The sequence below is a fragment of the Typopeltis vanoorti genome, chromosome 3 (genome assembly GCF_054136105.1).
Source record: "Typopeltis vanoorti isolate ZY-2024b chromosome 3, IOZ_Tvanoo_1.0, whole genome shotgun sequence".
NCBI classification, from domain to species: Eukaryota; Metazoa; Arthropoda; class Arachnida; order Uropygi; family Thelyphonidae; genus Typopeltis; species Typopeltis vanoorti.
Genome location: NC_143551.1, coordinates 60,282,488 through 60,306,087, shown reverse-complemented (window position 1 = coordinate 60,306,087; position 23,600 = coordinate 60,282,488). Strand labels below are relative to the sequence as shown.

General features: G+C 38.5%; 1 protein-coding gene across 1 annotated transcript in view; it reads right to left on the bottom strand.

The window, feature by feature from the left end:
- Nucleotides 1-23,600, bottom strand: part of LOC150108187 (APOBEC1 complementation factor-like) — a 340,004-nt gene that overhangs the window by 115,414 nt on the left and 200,990 nt on the right. Inside the window, exon 6 of the mRNA XM_090390425.1 lies at nt 924-1,037. Coding sequence (XP_090246551.1) covers nt 924-1,037 — 114 coding nt within the window. The remainder of the gene's footprint in view (nt 1-923; nt 1,038-23,600) is intronic.

Here is a 23,600-nt window from a genome sequence, read left to right as displayed (position 1 = left end):
TGAAATTGGCTAACTCACCTTCAATTGAAAAAAAAAAAAAAAAAAACATATAAAGATTCCTCTCATCACAGCAAAGAATTAAACTGAACTTAGGCCTTTTCTAATCAAAAGGCGGAACGTAGTTTCTTCCAATTGTACTACAATGGCACTTATCTTTATTTCTTTCAGGTTGCATTTAATTTTGTCCTGAACAAGAAAATTGTATTCTACCAAAAGCATTACAATAATATAAACTGTTTGATTTTTTTTTTTTTTTTTTTTTTTTGGTCAATGATAATGCCACCCATGAAAGGTTATGAATTTATAGTATCTCAACACTGCATAGCTAGTGAGGCAATCATTTTAATTAGGAAATAAAAATCAGCCACTATCTAAATGTGTTCACAAATATTTATGCTATAGCAAGATCCAAATTCACAGCCTGTAGGTTGGACAACAGAAGTTGCTATCCATTAGGCACAAAAACCTGAGCAACAGATTATTATAACTTAGAGTTATTGAAGATATAAAAACTACCTTCAAAATTCAAGAACTTAATCAGCAATATTGAAAAATATACTAATCAATCCTTCACTTCTATATATCGCTTCTTAGAATAATTAAATACATACTTCTGATAATAAACAATTTTCTCTTTTTTAGAATTATACGGCTTTGCTTTATACCTTGTATAGAGCAGAGTATATGCTAACCAATCCTTCACTTCTATTTATATATATATATATATATATATATATATATATATATATATATATATATATATATATATATCGCTTCTTAGAGAATTAAATACATACTTCTGATAATAAGCAATTTTCTCTTTTTTAGAATTATGTGGCTTTGCTCTATACCTTGTATAGAGCAGAGTATACAAAACACCACTGCATATGATGAATAGAGCAGTGTTTCCTAATGACACCTACCTTATACAGAAAGAGCTGTGCATTTTCACTGCTGCTATTAGGAATACTGGAAGTGGAGTGCAACTGAAAAACAGGTTCCCCCCAGTTGTTTTTTTGACACACTTCAGACAAGATCTACAAAAAGAAAGAGAGAGAAAAAAATTAACACACGCCATTGAAATTTATAGACTTTTATTTAACTTGCATATAAATATTGAACATGTTTCTAATGGAAATGAAAAAAAAAAAAAAAACTTTTATTTATTTATTTATTATGAATTTTTGTGTACGATTCATCTGAATAGATAAAATTCTAAGTGACTTAAGTGACTTCGAGCATGGTAGTATGATTGCTGGTGTCTCACAAACATCTACTCTTCTGGGTTTTTCATGCACAACAGTGTTTAGGGTGTACCAGAAGTGGTGTAATAACCAGATAACTTCAAGCCCAACTTCAGTCCTATGGATGGAAGCAGCACAAGCTCATTGATGCACGAGGTCAAAGAAGAATGACAAGGATCATGAAATGTGACAGGAGAGACACAATCAATCAAATCACAGCTCAGTACAAAATGGTGGTCAGAATAGCATGGAAGTCGAGTGCAACAGAAAAAAAAATGCCCTTTTTCTCTGTATCGCATGCTTAATCTCTTTATTCATCCATCTCACACCTACCTTATTTAACTTCTCATCCTTGGAATACAGTTAGACATTGCATCTACTAGAGTTTTTGAAAATCCCCCAAGCTGCATTGATCTCTTTTCCAGCTAACTCCTCATTCCACGCTACACCCGCAAGCTGTCTCCTGAGCTCTTCATAATCACCCCCCCCCCTTGTGGGTCCACATACACCCTTTTCTCACAGGGGTCCTCGCACTGCTGGCAACCACCCAAGTAATCACCTCATGGCCACTCTCACCAATTGGTGGATGATTTGACACCTCATTTATAATTACATCCCCTGATGAGATGACCAAATCCAAGTTTATATTGTATTATTTTGTATTGTTTAACCATTATATCAAAGACATTGTCAGTGGATTGCAGGGGGGATATTCAGTTGTTTGCAGATGATGTGAAGCTAGGAAGGGTTATTAGTAATAGTGGTGTAGATATGGCAGGCCCTGCAAGAGGATTTGAATAAACTGGACAGATGGGTATGTGAATGGGGGTGTAGGTTTAATGCAGCAAGATGTAAAGTCTTGAAGTTTGGGATCCATCGATGGGAGGTTGCATACTCGATTGGAGGAGCTGTACTGGAGGAAGTAGGGGAGACAAGAAATCTGGGGTTGATGATTGATAGAAAAACTGAAATTCAGGGAGCATATTGCAAAAGTGGTGAAGGTAACTCATAGGATTCCTGGAATACTAAGAAGCACGCTGCCCTGCAGAGATAAAAGAGTTGTCATTCCATTGTATAATGCCTGATCAGACCACACTTGAACTATTGTTTTCAAATTTGGTCAACAGGATTTGAAGGGGAAAAATTAACTGTGGAAAGGGTACAGAGGCAGATAACAAAGATGGTTTCAGGACTGTACAATGTTAGTTATGAAGATCAGCTGAGGGAATGTGGACTGCTTTTTGTAGATAGAAGATGGAGAGATGATATGATTGAGACTTTTAAACTGTTGAGAGGTAGTTACAGAGTTGACATTGGGTAGTTCTTTTGCTGGGTGGAACAGGGAGAAGGAGCGAGAACAAGGGACTATTCCTGGAAGTTATGAAAGAAAAAGCTGTGAGCAAGAAGGCGAGGAGTGGTTTCTTTGCATGGAGGGTGGTTGAACCGTGGAATACATTGCTTGATAGAGTGGTGAGAGCACGAATGGTCAATGAGTTCAATGAGTGGTATGATAAACTTTGTGTTTTCTAGGAAGGGCCTCTGCAATGAGTCTTTTGACTCCGTGGAGACCTGAATCATAATATATATATATATAATGGAAATAACCAGAATTAACAAAATGGGTTAATAAAGACTTTACTTTTTTGATAATTTATCTTTTAACAGAGCACAAACAGTAACTTTGGTTTAGCCATGGGCAATCCTTTATTGCCTATACTAGCAAATTTATATTTGGAATCTTTTGACATAGATTGTGGGAAACATACATAGATGACATCTTCCTAATCTGGAATCATGGACCTGAGTCATTAAAGAATTTCCTAGGCTATCTCAACAGTCAACACCCAAAAATCCAATTTACTGCAGAATTAGAGATTGGTGGCTCTAATTCTGCAATAATGCCAAGTTTTTGAGGCAGATAATATCTATTGGTGTGAGTGGGTTTCCTGTAAATAGATGTTGTCAATTTCTCAGATATACAAGCAAATTTGACATCAATATCTAATGGATAACAATGGTGTAGATGATGATGGTTTGCTGTAGTGGGTGGAGACGGAGAGTTGTAGAGCAGTTGCCCTCCCTCGATGAGTCTTTGGACTCCTTGGAAGTGTCACCTAATAATAATAATATAGTTCGCCCACCGTTTCCAGGTCCCTGCTTCGCGTCTTTCCAAGAATAGTCGATTCATGCTGAAGGGGAGAAAAAAATGAAGGACGTCCGAATTGGTCGCCAACACGCGAAATCACGTGCTTTATAGGTAAAATTTTCCAACTGTTATACAAGCAACATAGTTAACTACAATAATCATAAAAGAGAAGTTAATTTTCCGACCGGTAATAATAAGCAACTCATCCCACTATACGGACTGATTACCCTATTATCGGAATGGATTCTTCTTTTTCTGAGATGCGCAGAAGTGTCGAGAGACCTCAAATCGGTGGGCGAACTATAATAATAATAATAAAGTCTGTGAGGGATTGGTCATCTATGAGCCAAATTGCTCTCCTACAGACAGGATCACAAATTTTTAGAGAAGTTTTAGGTGTACTACTCCAAATGCATGAGTAGTATTTATTCTAAGGATGGGTAGATTTTATTAGCTGGGTTAGAGCCTCTATAGCTCAGTTGGTTTAGACAAGTCCTTTGGTTGGAAAGACCGACCCAGGTTCAAATTCTGACTATAATATGATGAATTTTTATCAGGTGTTTGCAATCAAATGGTGAGTTAGCTGGTCTCATATGGAGGGTTTCCTGAGTTTCTCCCAGAAACTGTCCCTCAAAACAGGCAAATCAGCCAAAAGAACACATGAAATATACAGACATAGAACACTGGAATTAGGACTAACCAACCTATTCGTATTCCTATGTTTTGAATACCTGCATAGTGAAGTGTGGGTGTATGCATAAGTGTAAATCAGAAAGGAAAGAAGGAGTAGTGGATTAGCAGTGTAAAATAGCATCTTATGCAAAAAAGAATACCTAGTTTTTTTAGAAGCTGAGAAGTTATTGACATGATGTGTTTATGCCAAGAGATGCTGGAGGTAAATGTCAGTCCAAGGAGGGAGAGAGAGAGATCTATTGGGTCCTATCTGATCACCTGTGTATTACTGGGGACAATCCCTTTTGTGAGAGAAAAGGCAGTACTGCATTTTTGTGTCACTGAAGTGATTGTATTACCCTTGCTCCAATTGAAGGATCTACAGAGATCAGCATTTAGGGCACTGGTTGCAGGTGATCTTGAAGCTTGTCAACTACATACTTTGGCAAAAGATCACGGTGAATGGAGGATACTATCATCAACAAAACTGTGGATATGATTAGCGGTGATAGAGAATAGGTCATTATGTATAGGAGGAAAAAGAGTAGGTGACAGAACAGAGCCCTTAGGCACTGCTGCATTGATGGTAAAGCTCGGAGTGCCATCCATCAAGTGAACAACCAGAGCAAGAGCTGGCTATTCAATTACAGAAGACGGCACATAGACGGAAGCAAGGCAGTTTGCTAAGTAGGCCTTAATGCCAAACACAAATCAAAACCTTGGAAATATCAAAAGTGACAGCATATATTTCTCTGTACCTTTCCATGGGTGTCCCGCAATGGGTGATGTAGGCTAAAAGATCAGCTGTGGAATTAGACTAATGGAATCCATTCTGGTGGTCACTAATTAACTGGTGAGTGTCTAGGTGGTGGTGAAGTTGACTGTTGATAACTTTCTCCATTATTTTGGAAAGGGTTGAGGGGATAGTAATTGGTCACTAGGCAGATGGCAGGCTTTTATCTCGTTTGTTTTTGGAATATGCTGGATGTATGCTTGCTTCACTGTGTTGGGATAATTATTATTGAATTATTATTGAATGACTTAATAGCTAGAATGTGTGACAAGAGAGGACTGGAATATGTGGATGCTTGTAGTGCGTTTGAGCACAGAGAGGAATTGTATGCGAGAGACCGCTTACATTTGAATGAGGAAGGACGTAGGCATCTGGAGAAAGATTCCTGTTCTGAACAAGTCAGTGTGTCCCAGGGAGGATGGTAGCAGGGGTGGCCTCTTGTGGGAATGGGTACTTGGGAGAAGGGGGACGACATTGGCAAGTCCAGTGCAGTCTAGAGGTGATAATGCTGGGTATAGAAACAATGGCATTAAGTCATTCAATAATAATTATCCCAACACAGTGAAGCAAGTATACATCCAGCATATTCCAAAAACAAACTGGAGATAAAAGCCTGCCATCTGCCTGGTGACCAATTACTATCCCCTCAACCCTTTCCAAAATAATGTGTTATTAAGTTTAATGTTTATATGTTTTATACTAATGCCAGAAGTATCCGGAATAAGGAAGAGGAATTGATGGCTCAGATAGCATCAGCCTGTCCAAAAGTTATTGGGATCACTGAGACGTAGTTGACAGAAGAGGATATAATAACAGGAATAGAAGTCTCTGGATACAGCATTTTTCAGCAGGATAGGAAGGGAAAGCATGATGGTGGATATGGTTTATGATCAGTGATGACCTATGTCCTCTAAGAGTGGAGACTTTAGAAGGCAGTGGCACTAATGATTTTGAAAGCATATGGTGTGAGATAGAGGTGGGCAGGACAGGATATTTAGTGGGGTGTTGCTACAGACCCAGGAGCACAGAGGGTGGGGACCAGGAAATGTTTAGACAGTTGAGTTTGGAAAGTGCAAGAAGATTGATTGTTATGGGAGATTATAACTACCATAGTATCAACTGGGGAGAGGAAGATGCATGTAGCAATATGGGAATGGAATTTCTAGAATTCTTGAGGGAAAAATGTCTTAGGCAACATGTAATAGAGGGAACAAAAGGTTCAAGAGTTTTGGATTTGGTTATAGCATCAGAAGAATTGATAATAACTGAGATGACATCTCTCCCACCAGTTGGAGAGAGTGACCATATGGTTTTGATTTAGAAAAGGAATAGACATGCAAGAGTATCAAAGAGAAGGGGAACATATGTGGAATTATTGGCAGGTGATTATAATAGTCTAAGACGTTAACTTGGGGAAGTTTCATGGAGGGAGGAATTGGAAGGCTGGGATATCATTAGTGTGTGGGAAATTATGAAAGAATAGATGCATGAAGAATAAGACATAGGCCGAAAGAGTGACTAGTATGGTAAGGAAGACGAAACTGGAATATCAGAGGAGATTGGCCCTGAGATCCAAAGAAAATCCTAGGGAATTTTTTAGACATGTGGCCAGTAGAAGGAGAAATGACTGTGGAAGAATGATATTGTGGGATAAAAATGGGAATAGAGTGACTGATACAGAGGACATAGTGGAATTGTTCAATGAACACTTTATTGGAGTATTTCATCTTGGAGAAGTCAGTTTTAATGTTAGAGCGATTGGGCAGGTTCAAGGTTTAGAGGTACAGGAGGAGAGCGTGTTTCAAATACTGAGTACTCTGGATCTCAGTAAAGCTGTGGGACTGGATAGTATTTCACCATGAATTTTGAGAGAATGTGCTAGGGAACTGAGAGTGCCTTTGACCTGGCTTTCCAATGAAAGTCTTGCTGCGGGAAAGGTGTCCATGGAATGGAAGGAAGGCAAGATAGTGCCATTGCATAAGGGCAGTAGCAGACTGGAAGTGTCTAATTATAGGCCAGTTTGTGTGTCATCAGAAGTTAGTAAGATCTTGGAGAAAGTAGTGAAGGACCGTATACAGTACTGAGCAGATGAGGACTTCACAACATGGATTTGTGAAGGGTCGCTCTTGTTTTAGCAATATGCTAGACTTTTATGATAAAGTTACAAGAGTATTAGATGAGGGAAAGGCATATACTGCCATTTTCTTAGACTTAGCGAAGATATTTGACATGGTGCCACATGATAAGCTGATATTTAAGTTAAAGCACATGGGTCTGGATGTCAGATTGGTCAATTTGATTCAGGATTGGCTGTCCAATAGGTATCAGACAGTTGTGTATGGTGGGATAGTTTCAAGGAAGCAGAGAGTTACAAGTGGTGTCCCACAGGGCTCAGTACTGGGACCTATATTGTTTAACTTTTATATCAGTATCATTGTCAGTGGATTGCAAGGGGAAATTCAGTTGTTTGCAGATGATGCGAAGCTGGGAAGGATTATTAGTAATAGTGCAGATGCAGCAGACCTGCAAGAGGATTTGAATAAGCTAGATAAATGGGCAAATGAATAGGGTGTAGGTTTAATGTAGCAAAATGTAAGGTCTTGAGGTTTGGGAAACTGCATACCTATGGAAGGAGTTCTACTGAAGGAAGTAGGGGAGACAAGAGATCTAGGGTTGATGATTGATAGAAACCTGAAATTTAGGGGACATATTGCAAAGGTGGTGAAGGTAACACAGAGGATTGCTGCAATAATGAGAAGGACACTGACCTGCAGAGATAAAAGGGTCATCATTCTGTTGTATAAGACTGATCAGACCACACTTGGACTATTGTTCTGAGATTTGGTCCCCAGGATTTGAAGGGGATAAATTAACTGTGGAAAGGATACAAAGGCAGATAACAAAGATGGTTTCAGGACTGTACAATGATAGTTATGAGGATAGACTGAGGGAATGAGGACTGCAGAGTTTGGTGGATAGAAGGAGAGCTGATATGATTGAGACTTTTAAACTGTTTGAGAGGTGGTTACGGGGTTGACACTGGGGAGTTCTTTCGCTTGGTTAAATAGCAGGAAGGAGTGATGACATGAGGCCATCCCTGGAAGTTACGAAAGGAAACTGTGAGCAAGAGGGTGAGGAGTGGTTTCTTTGCATGGAGGGTGGCTGAACCATGGAATGCATTATCTGATGGAGTGGTGAGAGTGAGAATGATCAATGAGTTTAAGGAGTGGTATGATAATACTTTGTTTCTTAGGAGGGGTGACCTCCCCTGAATGAGTCTTGATAGACTTAGTGTTTCTTAGGAAGAACCTCCCACCATGAGTCTTTTAACTCCATGGAGTCCTGAATAATAATAATAAGTATAAGCAAAGTATAGAGATTGAAAATGACAGAAGACAGGTGCTAGCTCTGGAGTACAATGTCTGAGTACAACTGGGGAGATGCTATGACAATGAGAAGACTTTTTTAGTGTCGATATTATTTACTTCAAATGCTTTCATACATCCCGTGAAAGCAGTTGAAGTAAATAATATGGACACTAAAAAGTCTTCTCTTCAAGGTTTGTAAAGTGGGTGAGAATTTTGGGTAGAAATGTGGATGAATGTCTTCATGCCAGTCAGGATAATTTGTATGATCTGCTCAGTGTAAGTGTTTGGGTCAGAAGAGTGCAAGCAATTATCCAACTTTGGATGGAAAGGAAGAGTAGTAGTTCTGGAGATTATCTTACTTGATACCTTTATAGTGCCACAGGGTACAAGGTCAGATGTGGTTGAAGAGAAGGAATTTTGTGTGAGTAGAAACTTGCACAAGATTGTGATCTTGAGTTTTCAACAGGAGAGTGATATCTTAGAGTGTATCCAGAAGAACTAGTTAAAAAAGAATGAAGGGTACTGGGGAAATTATTATTATTATTATTGCATGACACCTCCAAGGAGTCCAAAGACATCAAAGGAGGGCACCCACTCCACCACTCAATCAACCAACTACCGCGAATCACAACTACCATCATCATCTACACCAATGCTGCCTACTGGCCACCACCACCACTACTATTATCACAGAAAAACACAAACATCCATGCCAAGGCGGGATTTGAACCAACAGCCATTTGTCTTAAAAGAAACACACGTATAAACCACAGTGAAAATTATTTAATTGTAAATATTTCATCCTAAGTATCTTAGGACATCATCAGTACAGCATTTAAACAAAAATTAGGAATAACATACAGTTAGGGCGCATGATTACAATAGAATCTCATGAAAACGTGCATAACGTGCCGAAGTAGTACAAAAAAAAAAAAAAAAAAAAAAAAAAAAACGTTAATTATTTAACACAGTTTTGTATGATAATTTCCCATACTTTAGGAATAGTAAGAACGTCGTTGCGGTTTAGGTCTTGCATGGTATGTCTCAAGTTTTTTGATAGTTTCTTCATCTAAGGAAGAAGTTTCATTAAGTAGCTTATTTAATTTTCTGAGTTGACGATTCGTAAGACATACCATACAAGACCTCCTAGAATTTATGGCTTACCTAAGCTACACAAAACTAATGTTCCACTTAGACCTGTCGTAGACTGTATCGGCTGTCCAACGTACAAGTTATCAAGATTCTTATCTAACCTTCTCTGCCCTCACATAGGCCACTCAGTCTCTTCAATCAAAAATTCTACTGAGTTTCACACAAAAATTAAAGACATTCAACTATCAAAAACTGACTTGTTAATCAGCTTCGACATTGTCTCCCTCTTCACTAACATTCCCCATAAAGAAACAATAGAATTACTTACTCAAAAATTTCTGTCTGATATAGTTGAATTGTTCAAGTTTGTTATTGCATCAGGTTACTTCACTTGGAAAGGTCAAATTTACAAGCAAGAGGAAGGAACAGCAATGGGATCTCCTTTATCACCAAACCTAGCAAATTTGTTTCTAGAACACCTTGAGGAAAAAATATTCACTTTTGAACCCAAACCAAAAATTTGGCTAAGATATGTCGATGACGTATTTGCAGTATGGAATCATCCCAAACCTGAATTACAACTGTTTCTAGATAAAATTAACCTTCTTCATCATCGCATCAACTTTACGTTAGAAAAAGAATCTCCACAGGGTATCTCTTTTTTGGATTTACACATCAAAAGAAAAGAAGACGGTTCCATCGCCACTTCCGCCTTTCGCAAGCCTACATTCTCAGGTCGCTACATTCACAATTCTTCTGCTCATCATCCATCTCAGAAATCTGGCATTATTAAATCACTAGTTTCCAGAGCACACAAATTCTGCTCCTCTGAAGAATCTTTAAACTAGGAATTAGAAGTTATCAAAAATACAGCCATCCTAAATGGATATAATCCCAAAACAACCCAAAAAATCATCAGTCACTTCTGCATACATCAAACCAGACAGGAAGAAGTGCATAGGCTTCCCATACCTTACGTTAAAGGCATCTCAGAACGTCTTTCTAAAATTATGAAGAAATACAATTTTGCCACTACTTACAAACCTATCAACCAAATTTACAACTTGTTACCTTCTCCTAAGGACAAACTCTCACCTTTGATGTTACTTGGTGTTTATGAGATTCCATGCTCATGCAAATTATCTTACTTTGGACAGACAGGTAGGTCTGTTCAGAAACGCATCTCGGAACATCAAGACCACATTCGTCTTCTTAAACCGCAGAAATCTGGCCTCTCTCAACACGGAATTGAAAATCCAAACCATAGGATCCATTGGGAAAAGGCTAAACTTTTACATAGATCTTTATTTAAACATGAACGTTTATACAAAGAAAGTTCTGAAGCCCTACTACACAGACCAAACCTAAACTGCAACGACGTTCTTACTATTCCTAAAGTATGGGAAATAATCATACAAAACTGTGTTAAATAATTAACGTTTTTTTTTTTTTTTTTTTTTTTTTTTTTTTTTTTTTTTTGTACTACTTTAGCACGTTATGCACGTCTTCATGAGATTCTATTGTAATCATGCGCCCTAACTGTATGTTATTCCTAATTTTTGTTTAAATACTGTACTGATGATATCTTAAGATACTTAGGATGAAATATTTACAATTAAATAATTTTCACTGTGGCTTATACGTGTGTTTCTTTTAATGATGATCGCCCTACAGGTTTCGTTATTTAAAAAAGCCATTTGCCTGGAGAGTGGATACGCTAACCACTCATCCAACTAGTCCGGCAGAAATGGAGAGAATTATCAGGAATTAGAGTAGGTAGATGTACAATTTGTGTTAGCTCAGCAAAAACTTGTATATCACATCCAGCTTGATCACTGATGTTGGAAAAGGAGAATCAGTTGGAGATGTAGACATTACGATCAAGGAAGATGACTTCACTATTGGGGTAGCTGGAATGTTTCGATCAAGCCTCATGGATAGGAAAGTTAAAAGTTCAGAGTGGGTTTCAGAATTTGTGGAGAAGTAAATACAGCAGATGAATGTACAACAAGGAAACCTTGAGCCAGAGAAGGTCAAAAGCAGGGGGATTCTAAAGTTAGCACTCCCTGGCAGACAATGTCAGATCACACAAAGACACAAGCAGCTTATTTCGGCATTAGGGGTTGATGAAGCTGCAATTTTGGTTTTTGTCAGGAGCAGGATGTCTGGTGGGTGATAGAGAGTAGGATGTAAGTAGTGATGATGTCATTTGTTGGAGTTTATGCCACAATGTTGTAAAGTGGATGCAAAAGTTACTATTTGTGAGAGATTTTCTCACATAATTTGAATATTGAGCTTGGTTTGACGGGATCAATTTTCAAGGAGATTTATTTCGATTGTAGTGTCACTGTCATTGTTTGTCTGGTTCATCTTTGGTTCATTGTTGAATGAAAGAAAAGAGTAGGGACATGCAATGAGAGGAGATAGATTCTTGAGCAGCACAACAATACAGAGAGTAACTATTCTCCTGGCCTTGATAGCACAGCCCACATCCCACTATGAAGATACACCTATGTCTCTTCACCAAAGTGTGACCTCACCAACATCTATCTATTGCAGTAACTCCTATTTCTCTTAGATATTCCCAAAAAAAATCCCATTTATTCAATGATGGCAACCAATTCACACCATTATTCACTTTGATATAAACAGAGTCACTCTTCTTTCCAGTCCTATTATTTCATATTCTTTCATATTCTCACTTCTATTCCTTGGCATCTCTCGCATCTCTTTTCTATCATTTCTGACTAACTCTTGCACTTCTTGTATTTCTAGATGAGAGATGACAATGAGGGCATCCAAGTAGCGCCTCTGTAGTGCAATTGTAAGGATGACAGCATACTTTACAATTATTGGAAAAGACCTAAGTTTAATTTTCATTGTGACGGGAGGAATCTTTATATGGGTGTTTTCAATTGAACGTGAGTTAGCCAATCTCATATGAAGGTAGCTGGAAACTCGGGTTTTTCATCCTGCATACAGACAAAAAATACCAGTGGTGATAGTGGGCAGTAGATGGTGTTGGTATAGATGATGGAGATGGATGGTAGTGGAGACAGAGAGTTGTAGAGGAGGTGCCTTCCCTCTTGGAAGTGTCATGAAATAATAATAATAATAATGAGAACAAATTGAATATAATAACGAAAGTATGTTAATTAGTACTTCCAAAATTTCAATATGCTGTCATCTTCCTTCTAAAAATGTTATTCCTCAAGATGTCAAAATGCCTTCTTTAGGGAATACATTATTATATAGAATAGTGCAATTGGAATAACAATGGAACACTGCACCCTTCAATTGGAAAAGAACCATAATTTGATTATGGTTTTTTCTCGTAATCACAATAGGAATTTTTATATGGGCTCTTTCAACAGAAGGTGAGTTAGCCAATCTCATACGAAGCAGGGTTTTTCTCTGCGAAACTCAGCTTTTTCATCTCACATACAAGTAAATTGGCTATGAGAATACACGCAATTTACAGACAAAAAATACTGGCATTGATGGTGGTAGTGTTATTATGTGTATTTGGAGAATTCAGTAGTAGGGGAGAGGGTGAGATGTATGTGTAGTGGAGTAGAGTGCCCTCTGCTGATGAGTCCTTGGAGGTGTCACATAATAAAAATAATAATGTAGACAGGCAGCATTACAGATATTCAGATATTCCATGAGTAAGTGAGACAGATATAAAGAAAGAAGCAAAATTATAATCCTAAAAAGATCATAATAAATTTAGTTTAATCCTTTATCCAAGTGTGTGCAAACAAAGTTTGTGCCTGAAAGTATCTTCAGGACTGGGGTAAAGTGGTACAACACTGGGCAACTACTTGCAAAGGTGGAGCAAGATACCAACACTCCTATCTCAGTATCTCCCATAATGCAAAACACATCTCCTTGCAGATATGTATAATGTCATGCATTAAGGGAAGGGCCACTACCCAGACTAGTTTCGACCTTTATTGAGGTCTCTTCAGTGGGAGCTAGGCCCAGGTGGAGATACCAAGGCAGAAGAATTAGCAAGGTCATCTCCTCCTATAGGAGCTGCCAAACAGTGTGCATTTAGAGAAAGATGATGAAAGTTTATTTTTCACTTGGTCAGACTATAATAAATTTAGTTTAATCCTTTATCTAAGTGTGTGCAAACAAAGTTTGCACCTGAAGGTATCTTCAGGACTGGGGTAAAGTGGTACAACACCAGGCGACTCCTTGCAAAGGTGGAGCAAGCTACCAACACTCCTATCTCAGTATCTCCCATAATGCAAAACACATCTCCTTGCGGATATGTATAATGTTATGCATTAAGGGAAGTGCCACTACCCAGACTAGTTTCGACCTTTATTGAGGTCTTTTCAGTGGGAGCCAGGCCCGAGTGGAGATACCAGGCAGAAGCATTAGCAAGATCATCTCTACCTATCTCCACTTGGGCCTGGCTCCCACTGAAGAGACCTCAATAAAGGTCAAAAATAGTCTGGGTAGTGGCCCTTTCCTTAATGCATAACATTATACATATCCGCAAGGAGATGTGTTTTGCATTATGGGAGATACTGAGATAGGAGTGTTGGTAGCTTGCTCCACCTTTGCAAGTAGTTGCACTACCTCACCCCAGTCCAGAAGATACTTTCAGGCGCAAACTTTGTTTGCTCATGCTTGGATAAAGGATTAAATTAAATTTATTATGTGTTAAGTTCTATACATATGTATCTAACTTAAGCAATCTTAATCTTAGCCAGTGATTAATAATATTAATAATAATATGTCTGAATTTGTGGTTGTAATCTTCAGAAATAGTGCTCATCCATAGGTTTTGGACACCAAGGAGGTGTGGCCCTTCCCTTAATGCATAACATTATACATATCCACAAGGAGATGTGTTTTGCATTATGGGAGATACTGAGATAGGAGTGTTGGTAGCTTTCTCCACCTTTGCAAGGAGTCGCCCGGTGTACCACTTTACCCCAGTCTTAAAAAGATCCTTGTTAGAAATGATTTTGTGATCTTAAGAACTGGGTTGAGAGTCAAAGGATGACAGCTTCCAAGCTATAGTTCGACCACAGATGCGAAACCCATCGACACTTCTGTGCATGTCAGAAGATGGCATATCTATTTTGATAATAGGGTAATCAACGTATTTCATGGGATGAGTGTTTAATATTACATGTTGGAAAATTATTTTTTCTTTTGTGAACAATCTAGTTTTTAAAGTGGTTATCTATTTTACTTGTATGACAGTTGGAAAATTTTAAGTATAAAACATGTCATTTCATATGTTGGTGATGAATTCATACATCGTCTTATTCCTTCTTGGCACTGTACCAGCTAAAGTTCACTCAACTGTGGGCAGACTATATAAGGCATTTCATGCAACAAAATTTATTGAAGTTTGGCAATTCTTCAAACAGAAGCAGATTCATAAAAATAAAAAAAATCAGATAACACCTTTTTATTCCTGTATGGGGGTAGGTGAGGCCGTTTTAGCACTTCTTGAGTGATCTCTTCACTGCGTGCCGCTTAATCTAACTTTTGGAGACTGAGTGGACAGTTCAATCTCCAGTGGTAGCCAATCAGAGATAGCTGATCCAAGGTAATTAAGTGGCACGCAGTGAAGAGATCACTCAAGAAGTGCCACCATCTCGTGGTCCCTAACCCTAACACAATATATTTAATGTCTGATGGTGTGGGGTCTACAATCGATTTTCTTGATTTTCAGTGTACTTGAGTTCATAAAAATTGGTCTTTTGTATTTATTATTATTATTATTACTCTTATGTGACATTTCTGGAGAGTCCAAGGAGTCAGACTCCAGGGAGTATATATTTACTTCTCATAATTAAGGGCTGTTTTTTTTTTCTAATGAATTCTCTGATGAGTACTCAGAGGATACTGGTGTCCAAAACCTAAGGATGAGCACTATTTCTGAAGATTACAACCACAAATTCAGACATATTATTATTATTAATACGGGCAACTCCAAGGAGTCCTTAGACTCATCGAGGGGAGGCCCTAAGCATCATGTCAAGAACAACTATTCAACATCCACACAGTATCTATCATACTTTGCCTTGAATTCATTCACAGTCATGGCACCCACAACAGACTCTGGCAACTTATTCCACTCATTCACCACTCTCCACAAGTAAAAAACCTAGTTCTAACACCCTTGCTAACCACACTCTTGTTCAGTTTCCATGTATGGCCCCTAGTCCTCCCACCACCAGTCCTGTTCTGAAAAATATCCTCTGAATTAATCTTATAGAAACCATTCAGTAATTTGAATGTATCAGTCATATCACCCCTTTTCCGCCTATCAACCAATTTCTGCAACCCACAAATCTTCAACCTGTTCTCATAGGGTTCATTCTATAGACCTGCTATAATCTTGGTCACTCGCCTCTGGATCCTCTCCACCTCCTCCCCATCAAGAAGAAACCCTGACATCCAGATCTGGGCACAGTAGTCAAGTGGGGGTCTTATCAAGGCTCGATACAGAGACAATAACTTGCTTGTCTCTGCTCGTCAAAGTATTCTTCAGTAACCAAGTGATTTGATGAGCTGATTCAGCCACTTTTGCAATGTGTCCCCTAAACTTCAACTCCCTATTCACCAACACTTCCAAATCACTGGCCTCGTCAATCTCCTGGAATACAGTTCCACCAATGTGGTATACTGCTGCTAATCTTTTCACTCCAAAATGCATAACCTTACACTTTGCCACATTAAATTGACATCCATTGTTCTTAGCCTGGTCCTCCAATCTCGCCAAATCATCCTGCAAAATTTTGACATCGTGTGCATTCACTATTGCTCTACCCAACTTTGCATCATCAGCAAACAAATGAACAGTTCCTCTCAGATCCTTTCCTATATTGTTAATGAACAAATTAAATAGGAGTGGTTCAAGAACAGAACTCTGTGGCACACCACTAGTCACGAGTCGTCTTTTGGACTCTACCCCTGAATAAACTACTCTCTGGTATCTCTCCATCAACCACCCTCCTATCATCTCACCAACCCTATATCCATCCCCATGTCAGCTTGTGGCAATTTGTATAACTGATGATTTCAAGTAGAAAGTGGGTACATATTCAAATTTTCAAATTACCTGCAAAGGGGTCATGTGGTAACATTCCGATGAGAAAATTGTGTTTAAAGGAAGCGCTTTTCATGATGAATAAAGATGCAAACTTGGATGCCTTGTGTTATGTCGGAAAATGTGATGAGTCATCTCCTTTTTCCGACCCAACATAGAGTTAGCTCAGAAGGAATAGATAAGGACATACTTATGCCTCCAAACAGGAAATGTGCTCATTAATGACCCAAGAACATGTGTATATCCAGATTAGTAAATTCTAAGCAATGTTAAAGTATCCCATAAACTAAATAGAGAAGGTTTGTTAATTCTATTAAGGTAGAAAATCATGTATAAATTCTAAAAAGATGTGTACAAGCTAATAATAGTTTTAGGCCATGTCAAAGATAGTTCGTGGCCACGGTATCCAATCGGCAGCCACCGTACGTATGACGACACCACCAAGTGAGGGCGCTGTTTTGGAGTATATAGATTTCGGCGGGGATTTGAATCGCTTTTTTTTTCTTCTCGTTTCGTTGGTGCCTGGTTTCCCGTGCAGAAGATTATATAGCTGTGAAAAACTTGCCACCATGCGTAGCAAGAATCTCCCCTTGCTATGTGTGCTACGTGGATCAAAGCTGCAGCTATAGTGCGTCCAGATTCCTAAGAAGAAAGGGCCACTGATGAGTTAATGTTAGTGTATAATTCAGTGTAAGAGTGTTTCGTTTCGTGTGGAACAAAGGAATAGTGAAGCCGCCATTAAAGAAAGTATAGTAAAGAGATCCGAATATCCAGATAAAGCAAAAACGGTAAGCAGAAATCTTTTCATATTAATATCGGAGTAACCGTGGAGTAAGGAGAACTGGTCTTTAAGAACATAGCCCATTTCTGTGAAGTGCTACAAGAACTGTCTGCAGTTTGGACATTTTGTCTATATCTAAGGAAAAGGCATTTTAGGCTTGAGCCAAGTAGGAGACCGAGGCTACGAACTGTTTGTGTCTAAAGAATAATAATGTTATACTGTTAAAACCTAGTTGAATGTTAACTAAAATTTTGGGGGAGGATTAAGTCTAAAATATAAGAAGGAGCATTGCCTCAAGAAATATGTCAGAGTTACTGAATTGGCTTGTATATATATGTAATTAGCATGTGTGATAGTAGATTGGTTATTTAGTATATGTTGTCAGAGTCTGAGGATAGTTATATATATATATATATATATATATAAGTGAAGGAATTTGTGTCAGTATAGAGGATTACAGTGTAGAAATTTTGGATGTGTTAAATTAAGAAAAAGGAGGGAACCCAGACTCTTTTAATTTAAGGATTAACTAACTTGTATCAGAGTATTAACTAACTGTGTAGCTCAGTGGATGTGGTGTTTGCACACCACGGCGCTTGGCCGCACGAAGGAAGACTTGGTTTCGAGTCTAGTCGGTGACTAGAGGAAATTTTTCTAAGCCTTTTTTCGACCGGTTCCCGAGTTAGTCGATCTCTGGCACAGGGAAGCAGGTTTTTCGTCCCATAAACTCAAAAAAATCGACAGTAGTACCCACATTATTTCAGACATTAAATATATTGTGTAAGGGTTTGGGACCACGAGATGGTGTCACATTTGAGCCGTCTCTCTTCACTGTGTACCGCTTAATTAATGATAGCCTTGGGGCATCTATCTCTGATTGGTACCAGTGGAGATTGAACTGCCCACTCAGTCTCCAAAAGTTAGATAGGGCTAAATGGCCTCGCCTACTCCCGTATATGGGAATAAAAAGGCGTTAGCTGATTTTTTTTTTTTTTAACTTGTATCATTGTGTTTTGTGCTAAAATAAATGTATTTCTTTGCAAAGGTGGAGCAAGCTACCAACACTCCTATCTCAATATCTCCGATAATGCAAAACACATCTCCTTGCAGATATGTATAATGTTATGCATTAAGTGAAGGGTCGCTACCCAGACTAGTTTTGACCTTTATTGAGGTCTCTTCAGTGGGAGCCAGGCCCAAGTAGAGATACCAGGCAGAAGCATTATGGGAGATACTGAGATAGGAGTGTTGGTAGCTTGCTCCACCTTTGCAAGGAGTTGCCCGGTGTTGTACCACCTCACCCCAGTCCTGAAGATACTTTCAGGCGCAAACTTTGTTTGCTCACAATTGGATAAAGGATTAAACTAAATTTATTATAGTCTAACCAAGTGAAAAATAAATTTTCAACATCAGATCTTGACACACTGGACATCTTATATCAATAGTCAGATGACTTGCTAAATATAAAAAGAAAATACTGAAAGTCTGTCCTTTCTTGATCCTTGTCACATAATGATCTAATGATCATTGGTATTACTATCACTTGCTCTGATAATATGTACTCGAACTAAGCTCTGTCACATACTATACTTTACTTAACCAACTGTTACAAAATTTCCTGCCAATCAACAGAACATTCTTATTTTCTCTCTCTCTTTCTCTGCATGTGCACTGCGCACACACATGTACGTATAATACAGAAACAATATAATCAGGGACCTCTGAAATTTGAAAAAGTTGCAAAATTAATACAACCTCTCTCTCTCTCTCTAATACTTCAGACCACAAAACTTTAATATACCTCATCAGCTCCAACTTTTAATCTTTCAAGTCTTCACTAGGTACCATGCAATTAACAAACTGCTTATTATTATACTGGTAGGACAGCCAACATCAATATCCCAGAACAAATGAATAATATTCAGCTGTTGCAGAATGTGTGGTGGAGATACTTAATGAGCAGTTCATAAAGATCTTTCAATCTTGTGAATGTGACTTCATGGAGAGATTAAGAGCAGTTGATGATGGGGAGGAGAGACTGACTGTAAGTGAGCAAGAGGTGTTTGGGGAGTTGAGTAAACTAGATGTAAATAAGGCTGTGGGACTTGATAATATATCACCGCGTATACTGAAGGAATGTGCCAGAGAGTTGACACCTGCCTTGACATATTTTTTTAATACGAGTCTTGCACTTGGTCAAGTCCCTAAAGAGTGGAAGGAGGGCAAGATTGTGCCACTTCATAAAGGAGGTGATCGAACTCAAGCATCAAACTATAGGCCTATCTGTGTGTCAGGTGTTGTGGTTAAGTTGTTGGAGAAGCTTGTGAGAACTAGGATCCAGAGTTGGGTTGACAACAATGGTATAATCTTTGATGGACAGCATGGATTTGCTAAAGGGAGGTCGTGTTTTAGTAATCTGCTTACTTATTACAATAAAGTGACTGCTTCCTTGGACAGAGGAGAAGGATACACAGTAATATACTTGGATTTTGCAAAAGCTTTTGATAGAGTGCCTCATGATAAGTTGACAGTCAAACTAGAGCAGATGGGGTTGGATATTAGATTAGTGCATTGGATTGGAGACTGGCTATCTGATAGGTATCAACAAGTTGTGTATGGGGGTGCAATATCCAGGAAAAGGAAAGTCACTAGTGGAGTGCCTCAGGGATCTGTTTTAGGGCCATTACTATTTAACTTGTATATTAATGATATTGGCGAAGATTTGGATGGAGATATTCAGTTATTTGCAGATGATGCAAAGTTGGGACAAACCATAAAGAGTAGTGAAGATGTTTTGGCCTTGCAAGAAGACTTGAATAAATTGAGTGATTGGGCAAGCAAATGGGGATGTGAGTTCAATGTTGCAAAATATAAGGTTTTAAAATTTGGAAAACAAAGATGGGATGCAGAATTTATGCTTGGTGAAAATATATTGTTGGAAGTAGAAGAAATAAGAGATCTGGGAGTGATAGTGGATAAGGATCTAAAATTTAGGGGTCACATCGCCAAAATTGTGAAGACAACACAAAGACTTCTGGGAATGATGAGGAGGACACTGACGTGTAGAAGTAGGGAGATTCTTGTTCCATTGTATAAGGCTTTGATTAGGCCACACATGGACTATTGTGCCCAGATTTGGTCACCTGGTTTTCAGAAGGATGAAGAGATGTTGGAAAGGGTCCAAAGGCGACTGACTAAGGTAGTTTCTGACCTCTGGAATGTCGAGTATGAGGAAAGATTGAAAAGATGTAATTTGCAGAGACTAGTGGAGAGAAGGAAGAGGGGAGATATGATAGAGACCTACAAGTTGGTAAGGGGTTGCTATAGGATCAATGGTGGAGAAGTTCTACAGCGAATAGTGGGAGATCAGGGGAGAACCAGAGGTCATCCCTGGAAACTGTATAAAGAGGGTGTGAGTAGGGGAGTGAGAGGCAGGTTTTTTTCGTGCAGAGTTGTGAATGATTGGAATGCCTTGCCTGAGAGTGTGGTGTCTGCAAGGAGTTTGAATGTGTTTAAGACCCGGTATGATGAGATGTGTGTGAGATAAAAGGACCTCCTAGATGAGTCTTTGACTCCATGAGGTCTTGTTTAATAATAATAATAATATCTTCTTCTACCAAAACAGCCACTTATATCTTGCCTCACAGGCATAGATAATTATCACAATTTTTTTTTATATAAAAAACCCATACATTACTTTACAGAAGTAACTACAAATATGAGACTTTTTTATGAATGCTTCAGTCTTGAAGAATTAACCACCCAAACAGCCAAAGAAATATAATATAGCAAAAATATAAGCTTCAACGGACATTTTGCATCGATGCAATAACTGATGTATTGGGTTGTTGCAAATGAAATGGCCGATTTTAAGAACAATTGAAAAAGAAGAGAATAAAAAGAAGAAGAATATCTGTTTAATCAAAGTAATCTCCAGCAGCATCAATGCATTGTTGCCAACATGTGGCAAGGTCATTTATACCACATTTGTAAAAATCAGTGTCTCTGGAAGTGACGAAGTCCTCCACTGCCGATAAATTGATGCATTCATTGGCAAAGCATTTCTTGGACAAAAAATGGCTCAAGTGCCAGAAAAAATGGTAATCTGTTGGGGAAATGTCAGGAGAGTATGGAGGATGAGGCACAATTTCGTATCCCAAATTGCTGATTTGCTGTATGGTTGACACTGCCATATGTGGTCTGGCATCATCCTGAAGCAATAGGACTCCATGTTTATTCACAAGTGCTGGTTGCTTAAGGCACAATTTGTCATGCATTTGCTGCATATCTGTACAATATTGAGCTGCATTTATCGTTTCACCTCGGAGAAGGAATGAGTAGTGAATAACACCAGCAGAAGACCACCATACAGTAAACAACATCTTCGTTGGATGCAGAGGCACCTTTGGAGTCCTTACTGGAGCGTCTTTCACTCCCAATCACTGTGACAAATGTGTACGATTGTCATAGAATATCCACTTCTCATCCACAATCACAATTCGTTGCAGGAACCTTTCATCTTTACTTCTTAAGAGCACACTTCCAAACGGCGTGCTTTGTTTTCATCAGTGAGTTCGTGAGGCACCCACTTGTCAAGCTTCCTTACTTTTCCTATTATTGCCAAGTGCCGTGAAACAGTTGAAGTGTACATTTAGTGTCTGGGCGATCTCTCGTACAGTTTGTCGTGGATCTGATTCGATTAAATCCTTTAATTCATTTGAATCAATGGAGGAAGGATGATGGCCACGGGGTTCGTTTTGTAGCCTCAAATCTCCTGAGCGAAATTTTGCGAACCAACAGTGAGTGAATCTCTCATCAGAATTTCCCAGTCAAATCTTAATTGACTGGGTTCCATGATTGACTTGATCTCGGTAGTATTCAATGTTTAATGCTCATTGAACGAAACAAATACTACAATTGCATCACTCACGTGTGACACTGTCACATGACATAAAAAAATTTGCATATACCTCAGCGCTTGCTTTCTTTGGCAACCAGTAGCAACCTGACAGTCATTCAATGGCCATTTCATTTGCAACAACCCAATATAAGCACATTAAGGTTGGTTTGGTGGTTAACCCAACCTTAATAAACTGACTATGAAAAACTGCCAGATATCAGGAAAACTGATCCTTACACCTTCAGTCAAATGGCCAAGGGTAGCTAACAATGCCCACCAAGAGATTCCTTACTGCAAACACCTGACTTTTTTTTTTCTTTTTTTCTTTGCATTAGTCTAGATCTTGAATGACAATTTCACTCTTGCAGAAGTAGAAAGGTATTTTAATTATTATAGTCGAGGTGCCGTCATTTCCTTCCTCAAAACATCAAATTTCAACATGATTTCCTTGCATACAGTTTTTTTTTTTTTCATTCCTCAGTATGCCTCAGTTATGTACTTCTTTCTCTAGATATCCAGCAATACTCATTCAAGTGCAGTCTATCTCTACCTTTGGCTCTCATGTAGAGTTCTATTTTCTCATCAATTCACTTCACACATTTATAGACTAAACAACCCCAGTGCATCATAAGCCTCAACAATCATTCCATTTATCATTTCTGCACATCTTCTCAAATGACCATTGTCATATCTAGACAACACACTGACAATTTTTCTATTGATGCTATTATCCTTCCTTACAAACCTGCCTACCACATTACCATTAATTTCACATTTTCACTCTGTTTACAGCCTCACTGTAGCGATAATTTTCACCATGACAGAATATTCTCCAAACCATATAAGAGGGAAGAATTTAGAGGGAATTAGAGGGAAGAATTTTTGGCATTAGTCAGTGCAATCTCACCAAAAGTTGTAGGCATTAGTGAAACTTGGCTGTCAGCAGAAGATGTGGTTACTAGAATTGAATGTGATGGGTTGTTACTAGAATTGAATGTGATTGAATACTTTCAGTTTTGGGTTGTTACTAGAATTTTGGGTTGTTACTAGAATTGAATGTGATTGAATATTTTCCGGGAGGATAAAGAAGATAGAACAGGGAGAGGCGTACTGTTGATGATAGTTGATGAGTTGCAGCCAAAGAAAGTAGTATACAAAGAGGATAGACATGTGAATGACAGTTCATTTGAGGCAGTCTGGTGTGAAATAGTGACCAACGCAACTAAATATACAGTTGGTTGCTGCTATAGGCCAGGGGAATGATATTGAATTCATACATCAGCAAATTATTAGTGATTATTATGGGAGATTTTAATTATAGTGATATCAATTGGAAGGAGGAAATATCACATGGAAAAAAGGAAATGGAATTCATACACCTTCTAAGAGATATTACTTGAAACAGCACATAACTGAAGGGACTCGTGGTGTGAGAGTGTTGGACCTGGTCATTGGTTCAGAGGACAAATGCATAAGTAAGGTGTCCTCGTTACCTCCAATTGGCAAGAGTGATCATGTGG